This window comes from Gopherus evgoodei, chromosome 10 (genome assembly GCF_007399415.2).
Source record: "Gopherus evgoodei ecotype Sinaloan lineage chromosome 10, rGopEvg1_v1.p, whole genome shotgun sequence".
NCBI lineage: Eukaryota > Metazoa > Chordata > Testudines > Testudinidae > Gopherus > Gopherus evgoodei.
This window is the reverse complement of record NC_044331.1, coordinates 39,588,844-39,604,702: the sequence shown is the minus strand read 5'-3', so window position 1 is coordinate 39,604,702 and position 15,859 is coordinate 39,588,844. Positions and strand designations below refer to the sequence as shown.

Below are 15,859 nucleotides of genomic sequence, written 5' to 3'. Positions count from 1 at the left end.
GGTAACAACATCTGAGCCAGCTGCAGCGGTAACAACCCCGAGGGGGGGTCTTGGTCCGGACTCACACCATGCGGTGGTTTGGGAGCTGGGTAAGGTGGAGTGTTCATGTGTCATGGGGAGGAGAGGAAGTTGTTGTGCTGCTGCGGGTAGGAGGTTTGGCAGCATTGGCCCCATCAACACAACTGGCGTGTCTGCAACATCTTTTGCAGATATTTTTTTGACAGGCATCAGGAGATGTGTCATTGCTTCCAGTTAGTCCATTATGCAACACCAGGAAAAACAATTTACTTGGATGCTCCACAAAACGTGAGGCAGGGAATTGAGGGTCGGCGCCTCAGTTGCTCTACGTTGGCATAGATCCATTGAAGTCAACAGAGCAAGTGTGTCTGTTTATGCCAGGGGAGGTGCTTATGACCTTAGCTATACATCATTCTGCTCAGACAGGCTGTCTGTCTGTCTGTCTTGTAGATGAGTGGGATCTTTCTCTCTCTCGTTCTGCAGCACCAAACATGTTAACAAAACAGATGGGCCTGATTTGGGGCCTCACTCTTATCCCCAGGTTGACACTGGTGTAACCCCACTGACTGTAAGGGAATTATGTCTGATTTTCCCTCCCGTAAGTGAGAAGAGAATCGGAGTCCAAACCTGAAGTCTTTCCTCCCTCAGAATTCCCGGGGGGTCAGATTCAGACCTGATGGAAGCAGATGTAGTGTCAGTGGGGTCACTAGAGTTAGTCCTTCTTAAACCAGTCTGGAAGTCAGCTCCCTGACCTCAGTTACAAATGTTGAAGGGGTAAGGAAAGGTGTTTGTGTGCAAAGCCTGTTCCAAGCACCCCTTCAGGGAGACAAGAACCACATGGCCCCGGGGTCCTTCCTCCACGGGATGGGCAAAGGCATGTGGTGATCCCGACACTGGAGGCTGCAGTAGCTTTTGATGATAAACTCTCTGGGGCAAGGTCTGTCTTCAGACACATTTGTACAGCCCTTAGCGCAATGGGGCCCCACTGAGCTCAGTTTATTCCAGTCCCCCACTTGTCCACATTACAAAGCAACCACACACCTTGGCCCAATTGTCAGTCCGTGCTGCACTCTGATGCAGTAGGGCCAGACTGAGCTGCATAGGGGTTCGGGGCTCTGAGCTGCAGAGGGGCTCTGGGGATTAGTAACAGGGTCTGGATCCCTTTGCTGCCAGATCATTAGTTCAGTGCTGGCCCAGGTTGCAAGCGCTGAAAATCATTTACCAGCTGAGGGCTGCTCAGTGGCTTGTGTGAAATGGGTCCAGTTCCTAGGGCACAACTGCCAAATGCAATTAACGCTAATTGGCAACCCCTTGGTGGCCCTCCCAGAAGAGAGGCTAGGGACTGAATGCACAATGGAGATGGAACTCATTCTTCTGTCCACACTCAAGAGGTGGGGAAGCTGTTGCTGCCAGGGCCCATGCTGTGCCTGCCCTGTAGACAAATCCACGGAGGACCTGTCATCTACAGGGCTATTGTCAGCTCAACACTAAATGCATCTTTAAACAAAACCACACAAAGGATTGACTTACAGTGAAAGGGCTGCAATAGGACCCAGCACTGGAGTAGCAGGGGGGCTTCAGCTGAGGACTGAGGGGGGGGGCACTGGAAGAGCTGGGGGGGGGAAGCCCAGGACTGCAATAGCAGGGGGGCTGCAGGTGAGGACTGGGGGGCACTGGCAGAGCTGGGGGGAGAGCCCGGGACTGGAATAGCAGGGGGCTGCAGGTGAGGATGGGAGGGCACTGGCAAAGCTGGGGGAGGAACCTGGAACTGGAATAACAGGGGGGCTGCAGGTGAGGACTGCGGGGGCACTGGCAGAGCTGGGGGGGGGAGCCCGGGACTGGAATAGCAGGGGGCTGCAGATGAGGACGGGGAGGCACTGGCAAAGCTGGGGGAGGAACCTGGAACTGGAATAACAGGGGGGGCTGCAGGTGAGGACTGGGGGGGCACTGGCAGAGCTGGGGGAGGAACCTGGAACTGGAATAACAGGGGGGCTGCATATGAGGACTGGGGGGGCACTGGCAGAGCTGGGGGAGGAACCTGGAACTGGAATAACAGGGGGGGCTGCAGGTGAGGACTGGGGGGGCACTGGCAGAGCTGGGGGAGGAGCCTGGGACTAGAATAACAGGGGGGGGCTGCAGGTGAGGACTGGGGGGGCACTGGCAGAGCTGGGGGAGGAACCTGGAACTGGAATAACAGGGGGGCTGCAGGTGAGGACGGGGAGGCACTGGCAAAGCTGGGGGAGGAACCTGGAACTGGAATAACAGGGGGGGCAGCAGGTGAGGACTTGGGGGGCACTGGCAGAGCTGGGGGAGGAACCTGGAACTGGAATAACAGGGGGGCTGCAGGTGAGGACTGGGGGGGCACTGGCAGAGCTGGGGGAGGAACCTGGAACTGGAATAACAGGGGGGCTGCAGGTGAGGACTGGGGGGGCACTGGCAGAGCTGGGGGAGGAACCTGGAACTGGAATAACAGGGGGGCTGCATATGAGGACTGGGGGGCACTGGCAGAGCTGGGGGAGGAACCTGGAACTGGAATAACAGGGGGGGCTGCAGGTGAGGACTGGGGGGGCACTGGCAGAGCTGGGGGAGGAACCTGGAACTGGAATAACAGGGGGGCTGCAGGTGAGGACGGGGAGGCACTGGCAGAGCTGGGGGAGGAGCCTGGGACTGGAATAACAGGGGGGGGCTGCAGGTGAGGACTGGGGGGGCACTGGCAGAGCTGGGGGAGGAACCTGGAACTGGAATAACAGGGGGGCTGCAGGTGAGGACTGGGGGGCACTGGCAGAGCTGGGGGGAGCCGGGGACTGGAATAGCAGGTGCTGGCTCAGCCCCAGGAGCTCAGTGGCTCTGAGGATAAGTGGCAGGTGCCAGGCACCAGAGACCTGTGTAAGGAGAGTCCCGTCGGGCTCGCCAGTGACCTGCGGAGGGGCAGGGCAGGGGGTGCCGGCTAGTGGTCGAGAAGCTGCGCCCGCCCCGTCACGCTCCTTACAGGAAGGAGCCGCTCGAGCTTCCCAGGCGGGGCCCGAGCGCAGAACTGAGGGTTGCGGGGGGTGGGGGGGTCGCCAGGGCAGAGCAGGGAGCAGGCTCGGCTGCGCCCCGGCCCCGATCCGCCCCACACACCCCAGCCACGGGGCTCGCTGCTCCCCAGCGGGAGCCCAGGGCTTGCCTCGGAGCCCGGCCCTGCCCCTTCGCCCCGCAGCCCCAAGCGCCCGGCGTCTCACCTCTGCCGATCCCCGGAGAGCGGCGGGAAGGGGCCGGAGAGCAGGGAAGCGAAGAGCAGCTCGGCTTCCAGCAGGCGCAGCATCGCCCTGGACTCCCTCCTCAGCGCACCCCTCACAGCCGGGCCATGCGGGATCCCGCTAGGGGCTGGCGGCTCTCGGCCAGCTCGGCGTCTCCCGCTGCTCCCCCTGCTTGGCAGCCCGGCGCCCAGTCCCTGCGCAGGGTGTCCTCAGCTCCGCTCTCTCCTGGGCTATCTGCCCGTCTGGCTCCGCCGCCCTGCAGCCAGGCTCCCTGGCCCGAAGTCAGAGCTCAGCCCTCCTCGGATCCCTGCCTTCTTCGCCGCTTCGCCCTCGCCTTTTTTGTCCTGGCCGAGAGCCCCCTCTCCTGGTGCCAAAGGCTGCGTCCCGCTCCACCAAGACCTGCCCAGAGCCCGCAGCTTCTTTCCCAGGCCCGCCAGCTCTCCCTGGAGCATCCTTCTTCTGCCAGCCCAGCCCGGATCTTGTTCAATCTCCAGGAGGTCTCTGGAATCGTGCCTGGATCTTGCTACATCTTAACCCTCTCCCCCTGCGGGGATACCGATGATGGACATGCAGCCAGACAGGGAACTGGCCACAGGTTATGGGCCCCAACGATAGGATGACCAGATGTCCTGATTTTATAGGGACGGTCCCAATTTCGGGAGCTTTTCTTATATAGGCACCTATTACCAGGAGCGGTGCCAGGGTTTCTGATGCCCTAGGCAGACGACCATTTCGCTGCCCCCCGCGGCCCCGGTGGACCTACCACAGTCATGCCGGCAGCTGGTCCGCTGCTGGAAAGGCTCCGGTGGAGCTGCCGCAGTGATGCCGGCGAGCGGTCTGCTGGTCTAAAGGCTCCGGTGGACCTGCCGCAGGCATGACTGCGGTAGGTCCGCTGGAGCCTTTAGACCAGCGCACTGTCCGCCGAAATGACTGCAGCAGCTCCACCAGAGCTTTTCCAGCAGCGGACTGTCTACTGGCATGACTGCGGTAGATCCACTGGACCCGCGTGCCGCCTCCCTGGCAAAATAGCGCCCCCTAAAAATTCTGGCGCCCTAGGCCATTGCCTAGGTCACCTAAATAGTAGCGCCGGCCCTGCCTATTACCCCCCGCACCCCATCCCAATTTTTCACACCTGCCCTCTGGTCACCCTACTGGGGCATGTCCAGTTAAAATGGGTGCCAAAGCCATGTAGAGTGGGAGTAGAGACTAGCACTGAGGAAGGAATGGTAGCACATTTTCATCCTCTTTTGCACCCCTTGCCAAAAAAGTGTAAAGGGACCTTTGTGGAACTGAGAGTCAGGCCCTGTTTATTTACCCAGCACAGGCATTGGGCATGGCACTAGGGAGAGGAATGGGCTATGAGGGGCCTGATTCTCCTTTCCCATGGGTGTAAATCAGGCCCAACTCCCCTGGAGTTGGTGGAATTTCACCCCTGTCTGGGCACAGGGGGAGGTCCCATGCAACTAAAGTGCATTATTGTCCTGGTGATGGATGTTGTCTCCAGTCAGGACAAATACAAAACTCCCAAGTTCAGCTCGGAGCACCTTGCCGATCATTTGAAACCAGGAGACCAGGATGGCAAACATCATCTCACTCCTTCCACCAGCCAGGGGCACCCAATCAAACACCAACACCTCCGTGGCATGGCCTAGCCTTGGTCCCCTTCCTCTCTGCAAAGGCCAACTGAATCAAATGAGCCCTGCCCTTCACCAGTCTTTTGGACTAGGGATGACAGGGAATTTCAGAGCCCCTGGGGCCCTCATGGAGAAGGCCCTGCCAGCTGCCAGCCCGCCATCATCTCTAAGCATCAGTCTCCTAAGAGAAGGGGGACAAGTTTTCTCTCTGGAGGAATTTAAAATAACAAAACATTGAGAATGATCCTGTGCTGGCAGGGAGATCAACTGAAGGACCTTCCGCCCATGGGCCAGACTGGCAGCATGTGTAACTCAGCCTCACTCCATAAACTTCAATGGTGTGATGCCAATTTACACCAATTGAGGATCTGACCCTTGAGATTTTATGGGCCAGATTCTGATGTCAGTTACACCAGTAACTGGCCCTAGTCTCTCCCCTTCCAAAGGCTGATTGTGATATATGTGGAGTTTACACCTGAAGCTATTTCAGGGTCACAACCAAACCTTACAAACAGCACTGGGGAAGCGCTTGGTGTCGGAGGCTGTGCTTGTTGACCTGTGCTGCTGGCTTTGGCATAGCTGTGTTGAGTTCATGAACCCTTCCCCTGTAATTTAAACCCAGGGATCTTTAAAGCATGATTCAATTTAAAAGCCCAACCAACTTGTTTTGCTAGCTAAGGAGTAACCTGTGCTATCTATTCAGGACACATTCTGCCACCCAGTGCATAGGAGTGATGCCTGCATCAGAGGTGCTGCACGGATTGGGTCACTGATATTTTTCTCTTGCCCTTTTCTGCACCTCCCCCCTGCTCCCGACCCAGCCTTCCTCATATTTGCTTCTTACTCTGCACACTCTTGGCTCTGTTTTTTCCTTCTCTTCTCCTTTTCTCATGGTCTAGCTTAAGTAGGATGTGAGCCTGATCAAGTATGTGATCAAATCGAACCTACACACCCACAGTATATGCTTGGCTTTGAAATTAGCAAAAGGAGCTCCCTAGTCATAAGCAAGTTCATTCATCCCCAAGGATTTTGTAGGATGAAAGATATCCCTCCACCACAGGAACACCAGCAGATACTGTAGCCTGAGACAAATGAAACTCATCTCATGAGTGAGAAATCTAAGCCAGGCACCTCGCCTGCTTCCCAGATTAGAGAAATTTGGACACAGGATAAATGCCAGTAAGAGATGGTTATGAATCAGTGGTTCTCAACTGTTTCTATACCATGCACTCAGAAAAAAGTTACAAGACTTCCCTTCCATAAAATTCCTTGTCCCATCCCATCCCAGCCATAAAGAACGGGAGGTCATGCCCCCCAATATGTCTTTGTGACCCCATGCAGTCGCAGCCCCCCAAGACTGAGATAGATAAGACAAGTAACTAGGAGTCTGGGGACCTTGTGTCCATGCTGAGGGAAAGCGCTGTTTGTGAAATCTAAACCCTGCTCCAGTTGCAGTCAATGGCTGTCAGTCAAAGCAGGATTGGGTGCGCAGGAATCTTGGAGTCAATGTAGGTCTTAAAAAACAAACCTCAAAACTTGTGCCTGGTTCATATGTCAGACAGGGGCATGAAGGAGGGTGGGGGGAGCAGATGGCAGAGCTGTGTGGCGTTTTTTTTTAGTTGTAGCACTGGATGCAGCACAGGTGGCAGGAATGCCAAAAGCTGTCTGGGGCTAGATCCTCATCTGGAGTAAACTGGGGTAGTAGCTCCATCAAAACCCTGCATGTCTGTGGGCTAAGGCTGGATCTCCTGAGCTCTAGGCAGCTCTGAGGTAGGCATGTGAAATTTAAACCAGGGCTGGGACTGGGAGAGCAGCTTCACAAAACCAGGAGAAGCATGGGTGGGAGCCTCTCGCTGCCCTCCCGCTGGGTTCTCCTGAAGATCAATAGCCCTGTTTTCTCAAACTCTGCTTCCACTGAGTCAATGGTGAAACCCCCAGAGACAGTTGGCAGAGTTTGGCCAGTGCTAAGCCCCTTTGAACACCCTCTTCACAGGAAAAATAAGGCCTTTCTGGATTTGGAACCAAAACTACAGGGACAGATTTGGATCCTGGCATCTGAATCCTGCATCCCTGAAATTTGAAGGAGTCTGGGATTTGAGGTTCTGGTTTTACCAACCGCAGAGAGAGGACAGCTGCCCTCCAACTCCTGGGATCCCTGCGTTCCAATCCCTAGCTCAAACCTCTGCAGTCTGCAGCAGAATTTTCCTGCTTACATTCCCCCACTCCACACACACACTCAAACCATGGCTTTCTAGAGACCATTCCCTATCAGAGAGCGATCAGTCTGGCCTGGCAAAGCAGGCTGGCTGTCACACACAGCAACTGTCCCTTCTTTCTCGGATGTGGTGCAGCCTTGGAGGCAGGATACCAGAGCAGAGATGCAATTTTCAACTTAACTTCAGGTGGCACTGCTGTCCCATTTCCTTCTGAGGAAGAGCTGATTTCTAAGCTATCCAGAAGTCTTTATCAATCATGTAATGACCAGCTAGAGATGCTGCAGAGACACTGTGGAAAGCCCAGACTTTAGCTGGTCAGATGATGGCTGGTGCTTGTGGGTTCTTAAGCCTAAAATGATCCAGATGGTTCTTTTCATTGTACATTGTTGACAGAGCTGAGTAGTGCAGAGAAGGGGTAGGATGAAGGGGTGGAGTTTAAAGGATTTGATTTCTGATTGCTGGTCCAAACCTTAACTGCGCCTGCTATTCTACAGTGCCTGTCCTGCAAAAGACTTTGTCCCCGCTGGAGGTGTGGAAGGCCCATGGTCTCGTCTATTAAATGATCTTGTTGTGCTTTTGCTTTCTGATCTGCCTCCAAATCCCATTGTCACAACCCACACAATACGGGAGTTGTTCAAAGGGAGAATGGGGCCTTTGGGGGCATGTCAGGGAGTGGACAATTCATAAAAATTTTGTTCAGTGACAGCAGAGACTGCGTTTTTGGCTGTTTCCTTCTGTGAAGGGAATGAACACCTGCCACAGAGGAAGCTGATGGTTACTTGGGCCAGGTCCACACTAGAGCGTTAAATCGATTTAAACAGCGTTAAATCGATTTAACGCTGTAACCGTCCACACTACAAGGCACTTAAAATTGATTTTAAGGGGTCTTAAAATCGATTTCTGTACTCCAGCTAAACGAAAGGAGTAACCCTAAAATCGATTTTACAAAATCGATTTTGGGCTAGTGTGGACGGAAATCGAAGTTAATGGCCTCCGGGAAGTATCCCACAGTGCACCAGTGGCCGCTCTGGACAGGTAAAGGAACTCTACTGCTGGCCAGGTACACAGGAAAAGCCCTGGGAACTTTTGAATTGCATTTCCTGTTTGGCCAGCGTGGAGCTCTCAGCAGCACAGGTAACAATGCAGTCTCCTGAGAATAGGAAAAGAGCTCCAGCGTGGAACACACAGGAGTTATTGGATCTGATAGCTGTATGGGGAGAAGATTCTGTGCTATCAGAAATGCGTTCCAGTAGACGAAATGAGAAAACTTTTGAAAAGATTTCTAATGCCATGAGGCAGAGAGGCCATAGCAGAGACTCGGTGCAGTGCAGAGTTAAAGTGAAGGAGCTCAGACAAGTGTACCAGCAGACCAAAGCAGCAAATGGCAGATCCGGATCTGGCCCAAAAACATGCCGCTTCTATGCGGAGCTTCACGCAATTTTAGGTAACTGCGCCATGACAAGCCCCCCCCTTGTCTGTGGATTCAGAGGTGGGGGTAGTAATCTCTGCCACTGCTGATGATTCTGCGGACGGCGAAGATGTGGAGGAGGAACAGGAGGAGGACGAGATGGCAGAGACCACACAGCACTCCATTCTCCCCAACAGCCAGGAGCTTTTCCTCACCCTGACAGAAGTACCCTCCCAGCCCTCTCAAGCCAGTAGCACAGACAATGAAGCCGTGGAAGCGACCTCTGGTGAGTGTACTTTTTTAAATAAAAACCATAGTTTAAAAGCAACCGTTTTTTAATGATTGATTTGCCATGAGGGCTTGCATGCAGTAGCTGGCATTAAAGTTACTGGAACAGTCTGTTAACATGTCTGGGGATGGAGCAGAAATCCTCCAGGGACATCTCTATGAAGCACTCCTGGAGGTACCCCAATAGCCTTTGCAGAAGGTTTCTGGGCAGGGCAGCCTTATTCCGTCCACCGTGGTACGAAACTTTACCACGCCATGCCTGGAGCACGTAATCGGGTATCATTGCATGACAAAGCCTAGCTGCGTATGGCCCCGGGGATTGCTGGCATTCAAGAAGCATAATTTCTTTTTCTCTTTCTGTTATCCTCAGGAGAATGATATCGTTCATGGTCACCTGTTAAAAAGTAATGTACTTTATTAAGGGGACAGAGATGACCATTCCTTCGTTTCTGCTTTCCTGCTCCATTAATAAAAAACCTTTCCTAGCAGTTAGCCATGTGGGGGATGGTAAAAACCTGCACATTACTACGGGGAGGTGTCTCTAACGGCGCTGACCTTTTTAGCATTTGGGCAGCAGGAATTATCGCTGCTAATTGCCAAGCAAGGGGGGGGAGGGGGGAGGCGGTAAAGTGACCTGCCATTACAGCAGACATGCAGAGTGTGGGGGGGAAACCATTCACAATTTTCCTCTTGTGCTGAACCTTTGTGATGGCATAAGAAAAGAAGCAAAAGTTTTGCTTTTTAGCAGTTTGGCTGCCAAGCATGAATGTTACCTGTTAATAGCCAGGGGTACAGGGTAATAAAAGAGGTTGCACGGTTCACTGCCATCAGACTTACCATGTCCGCCAGCAAGCTTTTTTGTAATCCCCTGACCTGCGTCTGTGTTGATCTCTGACACTGCAGCCGCAAGCACTAAATACTAAAAGATTCCAAAGGCGACCTTGTAGTGAAGTGACATGTGCTACGTACGGTGAATAGTGTAGTTCACTGTGAAAGAGTATAACCATTGTTCTGTGAAATGTATCTCTTATGATGCTTCTATCACTCTTTTCCCCCACACATGCAGCTGCACATTTTTCTAGCCTCCCTACTCCAGTCCGAAGGATAGGTCAGATAAGGAGGCTGAGGAAGAAGAGGACACGGGAGGAGATGTTCACAGAAATAATGGCAGTAACCTGCAGCAAAAGAGCTCATCTGGGGGAGTGGAAACACGTGGTCGCAAAGTACAGGGACGCTGCCAGTGAACGTGAAGACAGGAGGGACGCTCGAGATGAGATGTGGCGGCAGGAAGATCAGAGGTGTAGGCAGGAAGATCAGCGGTGGCGGGCTGCAATGCTGGAGCTGCTTCGCGATCAGACTGACCTCCTCCGAAGTCTGGTGGAAGAGCAGTGGGGTCACAGAGTGGCACTCCAGCCCATGTTTAACCACCAGTACTCACCATGTCCCATATCTTCCACACCCAGACGTGTAAGAACGCGTGGGGGAAGGCTTTCTGCACCTGCCCACTCCACCCCCGTGGACAGTCCAACCAAAAGGCTGTCATTACATTGAAATGGCCTTAATGGCATTTTTCTTCCCTCCTATATTCCTCCCAAACCACTCCCGGGGTACCTTTTCATTTCTTTTACTCTTAGGACATGCTATTCAAAGGCAGTGGGAGGGTGGGTTGGTTACAGATAGTAACTGATAGTATGCAAGCTGTTATGGAAGGGTGGAGGGAAGCTTGCTTGCAGCAGCAGGAGTCAATACATGGGGGGGGGGGTTCATGAAGGGGAAAGAAACACAGCAGTCACACCGAACCCTGGCCCATGATGAAACTCATTTTCAGGGCTTCCTTAATTGCCTTTGTCTTCCCTCCCTCCCTCCCTCCCTCCTCCAAAAACCCCTACTTATGTATTTTTAATCACATGCTTGTAAAAGCAAGAGGGAGGGTGGGTTGCTTACAGGGACTGACTTTTAATAAAGAATACAAGGTTTTCTACAGATAGTAACTTTATTTCCATAAGCAAGCTGTTATGGAAGGGTGGAGGGAAGCTTGCTTGCAGCAGCAGGAGTCAATACATGGGGGTGGGTTCATGAAGGGGAAAGAAACACAGCAGTCACACCGTACCCTGGCCCATGATGAAACTCATTTTCAAGGCTTCTCTGATGCGCACCGCTTCCTGGTGTGATCTTCTAATTGCCCTGGTGTCTGGCTGCGCATTATCAGCGGCCAGGTGATTTGCCTCAGCCTCCCACCCAGCCATAAAGGTCTCCCCCTTACTCTCACAGAGATTGTGGAGCACACAGCAAGCAGCAATAACAAAGGGGATATTTGTTTGGCTGAGGTCTGAGCGAGTAAGTAAGCTTCTCCAGCGCCCTTTGAGACGGCCAAATGCACATTCTACCACCATTCTGCACTTGCTCAGCCCGTAGTTAAACAACTCCTGACCACTGTCCAGGCTGCCTGTGTATGGCTTCATGAGCCAGGGCATCAAGGGGTAGGCTGGGTCCCCCAGGATAACTACAGGCATTTCAACATCTCCAACTGTAATTTTCTGGTCTGGGAAGTAAGTCCCTTGCTGAAGCCGTTTAAACAGAGTAGTGCTTCTGAAGACGCGAGCATCATGAACCCTTCCTGGCCATCCCACGTGGATGTTGGTGAAACTTCCCTTGTGATCCACCAGTGCTTGCAGCACCATTGAAAAGTACCCCTTGCGGTTTATGTACTGGGTGCCCTGGTGCTCCGGTGCCAAGATAGGGATATGGGTTCCATCTATGGCCCCCCCCCACAGTTAGGGAATCCCATTGCAGCAAAGCCATCCACTATGACCTGCACGTTTCCCAGAGTCACAACCTTTCGTAGCAGCAGCTTAATGATTGCTTTGGCTACTTCCAGCACAGCAGCCCCCACAGTAGATTTGCCCACTCCAAATTGATTCCCGACTGACCGGTAGCTGTCTGGCGTTGCAAGCTTCCAGAGGGCTATTGCCACTCGCTTCTCCACTGTGAGGGCTGCTCTCATCCTGGTATTATGGCGTTTCAGGACAGGGGAAAGCAAGTCACAAAGTTCAAAGAAAGTGCTCTTACGCATGCAAAAGTTCCGCAGCCACTGCGAATCGTCCCACACCTGCAAAATTATGCGGTCCCACCAGTCTGTGCTTGTTTCCTGGGCCCAAAATTGGCGAGGAACGGTTAGAACCTCCCCCATTACCATCAGGAGCTCCAAAGCGCGGCGGCCCGCGGTTTCAGATAACTCATTCTCCAAGTCCTCATCAGTCTCGTCGCCGAGCTGCAGCATCCTCTCCTGCATTTCCTGCTCATGGTTCAGCATAGACAGCACGAGAATGCGTGAACTGTTTACAACGTCCACGATCAAGGTACTGATCAGACCAGGATCCATGCTTGCTGCAAAATGGCGTTTGCTCACTTCACCCAGTAAAAAACGCGTGAAATGGCTGTCTGCTGCTTTCAGGAAGGGAGGGGGTGAGGCTGTACCCAGAACCACCCACGACAGTGATTTTTGCCCCATCAGGCACTGGGGTAGTAACCCATAATTCCAAGGGTCAGGGAACACTGCAGGAACTGTGGGATAGGTACCCACAGTGCAACGCTCCTGAAATCGATGGACGCCAGGGACCATGGACGCACACCACCGACGTAAGGTGCCCTAGTGTGGACGCGTAAAATCGATTTTATAAACCCTGTATTATAAAATCGATTTTAATAATATCGATTTTAAGCTGTAGTGTGGACGAGAGTAACAGCCAGAAGCTTGTCGTTTTCATTTCCCCTGGAGTTATTTCAGCTTCTCTTTGCTCTAGCGCTGACGAAAGCCTGACTGACTGATCACCCAATCATAGTATCACAGTTCCGCCCATATATGCGCGTGCATGTGTAAGCATATATATGGACTCGTGTACTGGTTTTACTTCTTCTTTTGGCTGCTGTGTGCTGTTGCTGGTTGGAGGATGAGCAGCAGGTTGCTGATATTTCTACTGCCCTTTGCCACTCCCTGATAATAAATCTTGGGAAACAGAGTCAACTGACTGGTTCCTCGATGTGTCCTTATTATGCCACAACCAGGAAGTCTGGAATGTGTTTGCCTATTCAACAAGAGCCTGATCCAACTCCCATTCTTCATCTAAACTCCCATGTTGCAGCCACACCATGTTTATGTCTGATCACATCAGTAAAAAAATTCTGTACATAATAATCATTTTATACATCTATAATGCCTTTAACCCAGCATGTGTCCAAAGCAAATTAAAAAACAATCTGCAAACAATGCACGTTATTTCATGTTCCATAGCACACGGCAACAATATATTGCAATTTAGGACAGGAAGTGCCAGATCCCTTTACTTTCCTGCATTGAATCTGTACAGATGATTTAGGATGTCACAATGTACTTCTCTGAGGTGCAGCTTGGCCAGGACAAAAGGGATAACAGATCTAATTTTACAAAGGGCTCTGTGGGACCTTACTGATTACATGGGGTCAGAAGTTCAGTTTTATATCTCATCAAAACATGAAGCCTCTCATAGCACAATGCCCATTAGCATCAGGCTGGGGCTTTTGTTCAGTACTGAATCCAAGGGATGAGTTCCCCTGTGACTGAATTGCCAGCACCACTTTGTGCAGCATCTTGGCTTTTCATTGGGCGTTTCACATCCCAAATGCTGACGTGGCCTGATACTATGCTGCTTATGAGAGCATGCAGCACGAGATGGGACAGCTTCAGGCTTTGCTCTTTTCAGAGTCAAACGACTCTCTGGGAATTGGATTAAATGTGTTTGTAACTTTTTGGATTTTGTGGCTTCTTATGGAGGGTCTCTGGGCTTGAGAGCCAAGGTTGTCTGTTGGGCTGTCCTGATGTTGAGGGGGATTCTCCTGATTTTGAGGTGGCAGTCCCATGATCTTGAAGTTGGGCTTAGAAACCTTTTAAAGCGCCCTGAAATATATTGTGGGCTGTTGCAATGCATTGTGACACTATATCATGACATGATGTGGCAACCCCAGGGATCACACATGAGTCCATGCTAGTACAGTGCTTTGAAGATGCAAGGTGCCATGGAAATGCCAATAGGGTTCTCTGCCAACCATACACTGATGACATCCATCCCTGTAGCATGTGCATCAGCTGCGGACTCACTGTGCCTGAGTGAGGGAAGTTTGTGGGTGAGAAGTGGAGCTTGTTCAGGCTCAGTGTGGGGAAAACAGAAATGATACTGGTAGGAAGGGAGAAGTTCTTTGAGGAAATAGAAGCAGCTATGACAGCTAATGTGGTGGTAGGTATTTACTCTCTGACTGACCTGATTGCCAAGCTGGTGCACAATAATATCCTACTATTATTTATTTGTATTTGCAGTAGCACCCAGAGTCCCCAGTCAGGAACAGGGCCCCACTGTGCTATGAACTGTGCAAATCCCTTGTAGCTAAGGTACTCATAGACTGCTAATCACCAATACTATCTTGGTGTGATCTTACTCGACTCATAACATATTTTGCTTGTCTGTTGTACCCTCCCCTTCCCTCCCTGGTTTGTTTATTAAGCTCTCTGGAGCTGGGACTCTGTTATGCTGTTTGGAGAGAACTTAGCACAATGCAGCTCCCATTCCAGTGGCTACAATAATAATAATAATAATAATAATAATAACAACAAAGACGCCTTCATGCTCAAATAGCAGGTGTAACCAGAAATGCCTGTTTCCAGTTAGCTAAAAGGCTGCACTTCTTCCTCGCAGTCTCAGACCTAGCCACTCTGATCCATGTCTTTGTCACCATCCAGGCTGCGCAGAAGCATCAGTAAATCCAACAACAGTGGTTGGCTTTGCAGGACCGCACTAGACTGAGGAAAGCACGTCACACCAGCACTCTGAGCTCTGTATTGGCTCCCTGGCCAGTTCCTGGTATTGGCCTCTAGGACGTGGTATTATTCTTCAAAGGCCAAAAAAAGTTATGGGGGAGCCTGTCTCTCACTGCTCCCCTGTGACAGCTGTGGTCAGCAGAGGTGCTGCAGTTGAAGGAGTCCAGAATGAAGGACTTGGAGTCAGACTGTGGCATTCCCAACCACCAAAGATCAGTGAGAGCCACCATTAGGACATGTCCTCTGGGCAAGCCACCTGTCACTGACAACAGCTGTAGAATAGCTGATCTCCCACGTGGAGACAAAGGGAGAACACCACACTTCAAGAAGCAGCATCAACCACGACGAATACAGTCCTTTCATATGGACCCGATGTGGTTGGAAACGTGAGTATAAGGTGCCTAGAAACCACAGCGACGGGCAGGTTAGGACGCTCCTAGATGGATTCGGATGTACCTAGGGAAATATTAAACGGATCCAGAGTCAATTTGGGGTCGTGTAAGTCCTGTGCAAACGTGACTTAGCATCACGTCATCATGCCCGGCACAAGCATCAGACCACTGAGCAAGCTTTTCGCAGCCTGCAGGACAAAACATTACCACCCCATCCACCACCAGTTAGGCGTCTCAAACCTGTTGCCCTCGGCCTCCTCTATTTACTAACTCAGTTATCTCCTGCCTCTCCCTCCCTCGTCCCATGTGTAAGTCCCCTTCCCCCCACCGAATCAATGCGCCGGGATGCCCAGCAGGTGGCGCATCATCCTTGCCCACACCTTGCCTGAGAGCTGGGCGAGCCTCGGCGGCGCAGGCGCGGTGCTAGAGGCGGACGGATCCGGGTCCGGGCCCGGGCTCTGTTTCTGTTTCCTTTCACCAGGCCTGCGAGCTCCCCTCCAACTGTGCCCGAGAGGGAGCGGGGCGGGGGAGAGAGCGAGCCCCGCACCGACCGCACCGCCTCCTTCCCCAGGGATCGCACAGGGCCTCCCCGCTCCCTCCAGACCGGTAGTGGGCTGAACCCCCCCGCCCCTTCCCGTGCCGTCTGCAGTGCTCCCGGCGCGCTGCGAACCCCGGGAGCTGCAGCGTTCCGGGATCGAACGCTCGCCGCGTTCCAAGAAAGCCGGCAGCGTTCGAAATTGGAATCCTCCCGTCGGCCGCTGCTACATTGTTTCCTCTTCCCCACCCCCTCTCCCCGATCCCCTTTGCCCCCGGCCC

The 15,859-nt window shown here is 52.6% G+C and overlaps 1 protein-coding gene across 1 annotated transcript in view; it reads right to left on the bottom strand.

Moving 5' to 3' along the window:
* LOC115659166 (collagen and calcium-binding EGF domain-containing protein 1-like) overlaps positions 1–3,554 on the bottom strand; it is a 37,996-nt gene extending 34,442 nt beyond the window's left edge. Inside the window, exon 1 of the mRNA XM_030579021.1 lies at positions 3,240–3,554. Coding sequence (XP_030434881.1) covers positions 3,240–3,322 — 83 coding nt within the window. The 5' untranslated portion in view covers positions 3,323–3,554. The remainder of the gene's footprint in view (positions 1–3,239) is intronic.
* Between the last annotated feature and the right edge of the window lie 12,305 nt (positions 3,555–15,859).